The 9379-nt window shown below is 44.5% G+C and overlaps 2 protein-coding genes across 2 annotated transcripts; one reads left to right on the top strand and one right to left on the bottom strand.

Annotated features, from left to right (window-relative positions):
• Nucleotides 1-210: 210 nt before the first annotated feature.
• LOC140574961 (uncharacterized) lies at nt 211-4604 on the top strand. Its single transcript, XM_072695060.1, has 5 exons — nt 211-415; nt 1548-1885; nt 2206-2326; nt 2897-3287; nt 3389-4604. Exons 2-5 carry the CDS (start codon nt 1604-1606, stop codon nt 3627-3629), a joined length of 1035 nt encoding a protein of 344 aa, XP_072551161.1. The 5' UTR covers nt 211-415; nt 1548-1603; the 3' UTR covers nt 3630-4604.
• LOC140574960 (uncharacterized) lies at nt 4323-9270 on the bottom strand. The gene is made up of 4 exons (XM_072695059.1): nt 8989-9270; nt 7202-7921; nt 4956-5256; nt 4323-4704 (listed from the first exon to the last, which is right to left on the bottom strand). Exons 1-4 carry the CDS (start codon nt 9268-9270, stop codon nt 4364-4366), a joined length of 1644 nt encoding a protein of 547 aa, XP_072551160.1. The 3' UTR covers nt 4323-4363.
• Between the last annotated feature and the right edge of the window lie 109 nt (nt 9271-9379).

Genomic DNA, 9379 nt, shown 5'->3' with positions numbered 1-9379 from the left:
ATATAGCTACAATAAATGCACTTTAAAGATGAACAATGAAACCTACAACAGCAACCTCCAGCAATGTATTTTCCTTTTATTTATTAGACTATTTATTTATTACAATAAGAGAAATAAAAATGCTCTAAGCTCTAGCATTGTTGAATGGCTGTGTGGGACTTTTATTTTGAAGAACGACGTTACTTCCACCCAGCTTGGAGATTCTGTCCATGTTACTGGTTTATTTTTGCTGCCTTTAAGTCTTACTTACGATTTTGGAGCTCGACAGCACGCCGTGTTTTATCTGTTCGGATGATTTTGGTGTGAAACGACTTTTTAAACGATCTTTTAATTTTCCTGCTATTTTTCTGTCGCCCAAAGAGCGCGTATACCTGCCAGAGCTGCACCAAAGCAGGGAGCAGAGAGTGAGCGCGAGGTAGGTGAGCAGAGTCTGACCCAGTCAGAGGCTTCAGCCTCCTGGATCTCTCAGTCGAGTCCATCAGTGGGTGTGAAGAGGACATTAAGAAGATGTTAGGCTGCAGTGTTTGTGTGTTGCTGTTAAATAAATAAATAAATAAAAAATACAAAAAAACTTTTATTTATTTTTATATGCATATATGCACACACTTACTCCTTGTAGTCTTTTATTAAAACAAACAATATGTCTAATATTAATCATTTATTACTGATAAATTACACTTCTGTTGTGTCAAACCCGGCTAGTGTCAAACTGTTTCTGTTTTTCTGTCACTGAAAATCTAATCTATTATTATTATTTTTATTATTATTATTATTATTATTATTAAAATATTACTATTCAGTATTTGCAAATATTTCAATAGGCCCATTCATCACTAAAAAATAAAAAAATAATAATAATAAAAGCTGGCCAAAAGTGATGTGCACTTATGTGTACTGTACATACACTATATGTCCAAATGTTTGTGGACACCCCTTCTAACGAATGCATTCAGACACTTTAAGTTGCGGACACAGATGCACAAATACGCACACAGCTAGTCTAGTCTCTGTAGAGAAAAACTACTGCCAATGAAATAGGACTCTCTGGAGCAGATACATATGAACCTATAGGCACCATGCTGCCTAATGCCAGGCGTGGACTTAAGGGGTATACAACCCCAGCATTGAGCTTTTAGGATAAGGTGGGGTGGGGGGCGATCATTCATCATCCTGACCTCACTAAGGCCCTTTTTTCACTGAATGCAATTAAATCCTCACTGCATAATCTAGTAAAAAGCCTTCTTCCGGAGAAACTTTCTTTTTTTTAATACCCTTGCTTTCAGAATAACCAAACAATGAGCAGGTGTCCCAAAACTTTTGTCCATATAGTGTGTTTTACATATATAAACAGTAATTGATATTTACTTATGTTTAGTATGTGTGTATATATGTATATAACAACCAGTGTCAATATTTGGGAGTATATGCCCCATCCTTTAGGATATATGTGCAGATATGGCCATATATCAGATTTCTATATGGGCTAGTTTGCTCTGCAGTGACCTTGTAAATGTTCAACAGCCTCTAACTTGCTCCTTTGTACACAGCTTGAAGGCGCCAAGAGGCTTGTTTTGAAGAACAACACACCGACAACAGAGCAACAATGAAAATGGCAGAATATGCACAGAAGTGTACCGTTCCGGGCTGTGACGGGGACGTCGGCACTTTTCACACTCTTCCTAAGGAACCGAACTGTCAGCGGGCGTGGCTCATGTTCATATACAACAAGATCCCGCCCAGCTTTAACTCAAAGTTGTTGGTCTGCTCTGCACATTTCACTCCGGACAGTTTCTCCAATCTTGTACAATACCGATCAGGCTTCGCTCAGCGCTTGACACTGGAGAGAGGTGCAATTCCAACGTTATTGGAACCCAAACCGAAGCCTGTGAGTAGCTAGATTTGCTGTGTGATTTGGTCCACTTTTGTATCCAGATTTCTTGGTGAGATAACAGCTTTGGTCTTGAGATTGAAGGCAAGGAGCTACTGCAGGTAGAATTAGGAACTGCACTCCTAAACATGATGCTAGGAATGGGGCTTTGAGCATTGAAAAAGGAGAGCCACTGTTGGTTCCATTAGGAGCCTTGTTTAGGGTAGAGATTTGTGAGTATAAAGAACCTTATGAAGGCCTAAAGAGTCATCACTTGATGTAAAAGTTCTTTACCAGTTGGAGAAGCTCTAGTCAGTGTTTGTGTGTTTGTATTTCAGAGTCCATCACGCCAGCCATCCATTAGAAATGATGTAGGCTGCCAAACCGATGCTCCTAGCGTAGCCTCCCAGTCAACACAGCTCTCCTTGAAAACGCTGAGCCCTCACATCCGAAGCAAAGGTAATGTAGCACATTGTGAGGGTAAGTGTGAATGTGCTGCATTAGAATGACAGAGTTGTTGTGTTATTTGTGTACACTGATCAGCCATAACATTAGTACCATACAGGTGAAGTGAATAGCACTGATTTTCTGGTTCCAATGGCATCTATCAAGGGGTGGGTCTCCATATTATGCAGCAGATGGACAGTCAGTCTCTTGCAGGTGACAAGAACCAAAGAACCAAACTGTGATGACTAGACGATTGGGTCAGAAGATCTCTGAAATATCAGTCAGGTCTTGAGGGGTGTTCCCGGTATGCAGCAGATAATAATAGAACCACCAGTGAACCGGAGACAAGGTCATAGGCTCCTAAGGTTTATTGATGCTTATAGTGCTTAAAGGATTTGCTGCTAGTACTGTGGTATCTTGGTGCAGGACACCTTCAGAGGTCTCGTGGAGTCCATGCCTCAAATGCTCAGATCAGTTGTGACTGCACAGGGAAGAGCTACTCTGTATTAGGCAGGTATAGGTTTTAATGTTATGGCATATTTATTGTATGCTTTACTTTACCTTACTTTATATAATTTGCAGGCATACAGGCAACAGTGTCATGTCAAAGTGTGGCTGTAGGCACCAAAACATCTGCAGCATCGTGGAGCACAACACAGCCAGGTCTTTCACCACCAAGGGAATCTGCAAGCCAAGCCAAAAGACCTCGTCTGGAATGGGAGGACGAGGAGGACGAGGAGGAGGAGGATATAGTAGAGGACGAAGCCAAGAAGAAGGTGAAGGTGGAAGCAGAAGAAGAATTGTTGGACGAAGTAAAGGTTAAAGTGGAGTATGAAGCAGAAGAGGATGCAGAGGATGAGGTGGAGGTGGAAGTGGAGGTGGAGGGTGTTTCCACTGCATGCGCTGATCCACCAGATTTGACCTGTGATCCTGCACAGTCTGTTGCGGATGAGCAGGAGGCATCTCAGCTTGCGTGAGTGAAGTTACATGCAGGTTGTCTGATTGAGTTTCACACTAACTGGTTGCACTGTTCTTTGTTGATTCTTCGTTTCTTCTTTTTATTATTTCTTGCAGCGGCCCATCAGGGTCCTCGAACGGAGACGCCAAGTTCGTCGTTTTCGAACAGTGCCTCCTCAGCCTGTTCGAGCACTGTCCGGTGTGCACCGGGTTTTGTAACGTCCGACCACGCAGAAGAGGGAACGTTCTAACTGTCGACCAACTGTGCCATCACTGTGAGTTCTTTCGAACGTGGAGGAGTCAGCCTGGCAGCAGCCCTATGGGCAACCCTGAGCAGAGCTCATCAAGTGATTCATGAGACCACCAGAAAAGACTATAAACAGCTTATTTCATTCCAGGGCCAAGTCATAGGGTTGTAAATGGCTGTAAAAAACAACAAAAAAAAAACACTTAACAAAGCACTTAACAAAGTCACATACTTTCTATGTGGACACCATAGATTGATAGTTCTGCTCTCAGAGAGGCATACGTGACCCTCAGGTCACTATACTCAGTGTCCAGTGTTGGATGAAGAGGTGTAGGGCCTTTGCTCAGCTTTGGGATGTGGAGCAGTGGAACAGTGACCACTGATGGGACACCATCCAGTACCTTTGAGAGGAGTTGGAGTGGCATATGCAATCCAAAGCTAATCTAGACTTTGCGTCTGAGTGCTGCCAAATGCTCACAGCAATGTTTCATATGGTGTAAAGTTTTTGAGAGGTTACTGTACTGTTACTGGAGCACATGGAAGGACCAGAATACCTATTAATGCTCCTGGATGAGCAGGTATCTACCAACCTTTGGACATGTAACGTATCATGCAACATAAACAGCAAAAATAATAAGGTAGGTATTTGCGTTAGACACTTTTCTGGGTACCGCACTGAGGTGGTACTACTACAAATAATGTTTGTGTTCTGCTGATTTCCTCAGTGTCCTACACATGACCTTCAGCTTCAGAATTTCCTATTTACTAAACAGTTTTTGCATGACCTCATTTCTGCACCCTTATGTTGTACTTGCTTGGCGCTGACAAGTAACACAGTCCGTGATTCAGAAGTACAGGTGGAAAAGGCTCTCATAGCAGGTGGAGACAGGAAGCGAAGGGAGCAGAGAGAAGGTCAGAGATTGGAGATCCAGACAGAAAATAATGTCCTCCTGATTTCCTGACATGTAGACCCTGTCATTAAACACTGTGCCTTGACCAATCAACGCAGTCTTCTCCATGCTTCTGATCTGACCCCACTTCTGAGTGTCCACGCAGAAGGACGTCACCACGGTTTCAAAATTGTTTCCCCCAATCACAATCAACTTGTCTGTGGAGCCCAGGAAGTGGAGGATGGGGATGTCGGCACTTGCGCGGGTGAGGGTGGGATACAGCTCGCTCCAGCAGTCTGTATGAGAAAGTAGAGGTTGCGAGAGAGAGAGAGAGAGAGAGAGAGAGGGGTTGAGAGAGCATGCAAAGGAAGATACTATTAATTAATTCATTTATCTCCTTAGCCGATTCTTCCTGGTTAGGGTTGAGGGGGGTCTGTAGCCTCCCCAGAATCATTGGGTGCAAGGCAATGCTGACCCACACCTATCATTAGGCATGGTGCCAATGTTCTGCTCTGCAGTCTACAGTCCATTTGCCAAATTGCCACACCTTGGGTTGTATCGTAGCGTAGCACCAGTTTCTCTCCAGTTCTCTGGATGTTGCCCAGCACGTAGAGGCAGACCCCTAGGCTGGTGGTGAGGGGCGAGTCGTGAGAGAGGGAAAGAGTAAACTGGAAGTCTGTGAGGGGGAGAGAGGAGACGAAGGCCCAGGAGTCTGCCCATGGGTCATATCTCTCCACAGCTGTGTACACTCCTGTGGTGGAGTCGGGGGTCACCAGCGAGTCCAGATACCAGCCCCCAACAGCGTAGATATGACCCTCACACACGGCTGCACTGAAGTGCCGTCTGTGCTGAGAGAAGCCACACACACATATACACACACACACACATACCAGACCACACTTCCGTATTAGCTTTGAGTGGGTTTGCACTGCAGGTTATCAGTCAGTCATTAGGATAAACATGGTTTGGTAAGCAGGACAGTTTAAATGTGCTAAAGGTTATGTTCATGCAGTTTATGGTCATGTGACCACTGCTTTGAAACACTTCAGAACATACACAGGCAGTTAAAGAAGGAGTTGGGCGATCAGACGCCGGCCACACACTGCTGCTTAGACTGCTTTCCTTGGTGTATTTGATGGGATCTATGCCTTCTCTTTAATAAAGAGGTGGGAAGATACTATTCATATGTCATACTATTCATCAAGTGAGGGCTTTGATTTGTGCAGAGTCTGCCAAAGCCAACAGTCATCAGATTTAAACAGCATTGAGAACTCAGTGTTGGACTAGGATCAGTGTTGGACCAGGATCAGTGTTGGACCAGGATCAGTGTTGGACCAGGTGTTGAGACCCCTGTAGGCAGGCTGTTGGCAAAGCTATTCCTTTAGGTTAGTGCTTCTCAGTCCTGGTCCTGGAGAACCACTGCCCTGCATGCTGTAATGTCCCTTATGTAAAACCTAGACCTCCTTAGGGGCCTTCTCATTGGTGTATTGGTTGCATTGTGTGTTGGGAACAGGGGAAAATCTAAAATAACAATATAATAATAATAATAATCATAATAATTATATAGTTTCATTTTTAATGAAACTAGCACCTTTCAGAAAACTTATCGGATTACAAAATAGTTACCATAATAAAATAAAAAAATATATTAATAATATTAATATACCAAATGTGAAAAAGCAGTCTTAAAAGGGTAACTGGGGGGCATGCACATGCAGAGATACAGGGGATGGAGTTCCATAACTTTGGGCAAACAACACTAAAGGCTCGTCCTCCGACCACCCATAATTTGGGGGAAGGAACAGAGAGTAAATGAGTATCGGCAGACCAGAGTGAACGTGTAGGGTAGTGTTTGGGCAACGCAACAGAAAGCTAATCAAGAGCCAAACCATGTAAAGATTCAAAAATCAAGAGTATTGGGCCGTATTGGCCGTATTGGTACCGTATTGGATACGGTATTAGACTGGGAGCCACTGCAGGTCTTTTAAACTAACTGAGTTATGTGTTTCCATGATCTGGTGTGTGTGTGTGTGTGTGTGTGTGTGTGAGAGAGAGAGAGAGAGAGAGAGAACTCTTGCTGTCGAGCCCAGTATATATTAAAACTACTGTCAAGCTAGAACTGAGTTAATAATCCAGTCTAGATGAAACGAAGGCATGTATGAGGGTTTCAGCTACAGAATCAGGATGAGAGGGATGCAATCTGGCAACATGCTCATGTGGGGCTCACATGGGTAGAACATGGGCTATGTAGGTTCCAGGTGGGTTTGTACATGTTACATGCGTTGTTGCATCCCACCTAATCCCCTAATCTCACGTGGGACCTATCTAGGCCCCATGTGCAGTGTATAACTAAGAACGGGCCTTCCTGGTCCCGTCCTTGACCCTGGTGGGCATCTATATGTGGGGCCAACATGGAACCCACAGAGGATGTGATAAAACACAGGATAGAAAATGTGGGCCGTCCAAATTTCTTAAAGGTGGAAGGTGATGCAATTAATATGGTTTATGATTTATGATTATTTCATTAAAGGAAATTGTTGGCAGCAAATCCAGGCATCTAATCAGTGAGTCAGGAAGCAGTGTATAAGAGGGCTTGGTGCAGATGTAAATTTAAGCATCAACAGCAAATCTGAAGTGTATAAACAAGGGGCCAATAAAAGGGGCCAAGAACTGAACCCTGGGGGACACCATAAGAGAGAGATAAAGTAAAAGGCCAGGACGTCTTTAGGTTTACAACATTTTTTAAAACAGCAACAACAACCAGGACATTCCAGTGTTTAGCAGATACCATACCTTGATCAATGGTGCTGTCTTCACCCATTTACCAGTTAAGGGATTATAGCGGAAGGAGGCCATCTTAAACTCATACCCCCTTTTCGTGCGGTGCCGGTAGCCCCCGATGAGGTAGAGATAGTTAAACAGGACCGCTGTGGTAAAGCACCACTTGTCTGCAGTGAACGGCAGATCTGTAACAGAACTCCATGTCCAGTCCTCCTCTTCTAATCTGAAAAGCCTCCTTGCGGTGTCTGTTTCCTGGTTGTCTCGTGAGATCAGGTTCTCTTTTCTCAGGCAACACAGACGTGGGGTGCCCTGGGACCGCATTTGGAGAAGCTCCTGTTGTAGATGGAGCTCCAGGTTTCTGTTCAGGGAAGGAAGCTCCAAAAGGTTCTTGCTCAGGTAGGCTAGCACAACCTCCTGGAGTTCACTGCTGCACAACTCCTCAGCCAGCCGCAGGTAAGCGAGGTAGGTGTGCTCTGTGAGGATCTCAGAGAGGGCCATTAGCAAGCGAGCTGTGAAGCCAGGGACCAACAGATAGGTGCTCACCCGAAGGTGCTCCCCAATGAGGGTCTCTGGCACACTGAATCTGTGTAGGAAGCAGAACTGCAGGAGGTTGTGGAAAACTCTGGATGGTACATGGCCCAGGTTCACTAGATGCTCTTCTGTCTCTCTCATGCTGGAGTGGGACAAAGCCCTGAAATACTCGCTACATTCTGCCAGTCTTTCCAGGTCAGCCTGACACATGAAATGAAACAAGACTTTGAGTAGAAGAACGATGTATACAATGAAAAAACAGGTATGCACCAGGTTTACTGGTGAAGAATGAGAACTTGAGACCAGGGGTGACCAATCCAGGTCCTGGAGAAATACCATCCCAGAGTTCAGATCCAACACATCTATACTATATGTTCTAATCCCTGTGGAGAAGGACTGGCAATAGAATAGGACTCTCTGGAGCGGGTAAACATGAACCTATTGGCACCATGCTGCCTAAAGCCAGGCGTGGGCTAGAGGGGTATATAGCACCCCAGCATTGAGCTGGAATGATGTCTAGTGCTCCATCCAAAACGTCTGGAATTTAAAGTTAAGGATGAGGTGATGTAGTGATCATCCAACATCCTCACCTCACTAATGCTCTTGAGGCTGAATGCAATCAGGTCCTCACAGCAATGCTCCAGAATCTAGCAGAACACCTTCCCTGAACAGTAGACAGTGTCACCCCAACAAAAGCAGCATAAACTCTTTTTTAAAACCATTCTCTAAGAAGAAATTATTAATTAGTAGGTGTCCAAATACTTTTGTCCATATAGTATGTAGCTCTATTCTACTGTACAACCCCTTCTTAAGGCCTGCATTACCTGGATTGGGCCATTAAGAGCTGGGTACACCTGGTCAACACTATCAAATCACATAATGATGGTCTACAGCAAGAGTGCCTGAGCTTGGTCCCCCTTCAGAGTTTGGCACCGGCACCAACCCTAATCATCAGCACCTGATCCAGGCAGTGCAGGCCTTCAGTGGGCTCTGTTCATTGTTGGATCAGAACTATCCAGGGTGGTATATCTTCAGAACCAGGATTGAGCAGCTCTGCTTTGGTCCAGATAATCTGCAGGTGTCGTGGATACAAAACCTTGTATCTCCAAAATGGTCAATTTTAGTAAATTCACCATAAAATGTTCATGCTTCGTAAAGAACAGTTGACATTTTCAGGAGGAGTTCTGAGGTTTTGATACCAATCTAGACATTTTTCTCCAGGCCATACTGGTCTGGAGAAGTGTACAGGTGTGTTTGCAGAAACTCACATAGAAAATATGTGTGCTGGTCTGCACAGCAACCATTGGTCCATTACCATGGTAACAATAGGTCCTGGACTCCTGGTCTGTTCTCCATGCCTCTATTTGGTTGCCATTTGACTCGCTTCTCATTGGATCAGCATTAGAATGACCCCACAGTCCGAATCTGGCCAGACTCCACTTAACCCAGGCCTCGAACCCTAAACTCTTCTGAATGTAGACTAAGCTGCACTTTACCCATGATCCTAGACAAAGTACTAACGTTGACACAGCCTGCCAGAGAGTATCCATAGTTCCTGACTCAGGATGAATTGCTTCTGGAGATGAGATGTTTAATATGCTCACATTACGGATGGATCAGATCTGCTGCACTGGCTAAAAAGCTAACAAATGCTAAGCC

Source organism: Salminus brasiliensis, chromosome 13 (genome assembly GCF_030463535.1).
Source record: "Salminus brasiliensis chromosome 13, fSalBra1.hap2, whole genome shotgun sequence".
Taxonomy (NCBI): domain Eukaryota; kingdom Metazoa; phylum Chordata; class Actinopteri; order Characiformes; family Bryconidae; genus Salminus; species Salminus brasiliensis.
The sequence above is the reverse complement of the archived record's forward strand: the minus strand, read 5'-3'. Positions and strand labels throughout refer to the sequence as shown.

Coding starts and splice junctions, on each gene's coding strand:
- LOC140574961 (XM_072695060.1), top strand. CDS start 1,604: ATGAAAATGGCAGAATATGCACAGAAGTGTACCGTTCCGGGCTGTGAC. Junction 1,886..2,205: donor TGGAACCCAAACCGAAGCCT/GTGAGTAGCTAG, acceptor TTTGTATTTCAG/AGTCCATCACGCCAGCCATC. Junction 2,327..2,896: donor CCCTCACATCCGAAGCAAAG/GTAATGTAGCAC, acceptor TATAATTTGCAG/GCATACAGGCAACAGTGTCA.
- LOC140574960 (XM_072695059.1), bottom strand. CDS start 9,270: ATGGATACTCTCTGGCAGGCTGTGTCAACGTTAGTACTTTGTCTAGGA. Junction 5,257..7,201: donor AGACAGCACCATTGATCAAG/GTATGGTATCTG, acceptor GGCTTCTCTCAG/CACAGACGGCACTTCAGTGC. Junction 4,705..4,955: donor ACGCTACGATACAACCCAAG/GTGTGGCAATTT, acceptor TTTCTCATACAG/ACTGCTGGAGCGAGCTGTAT.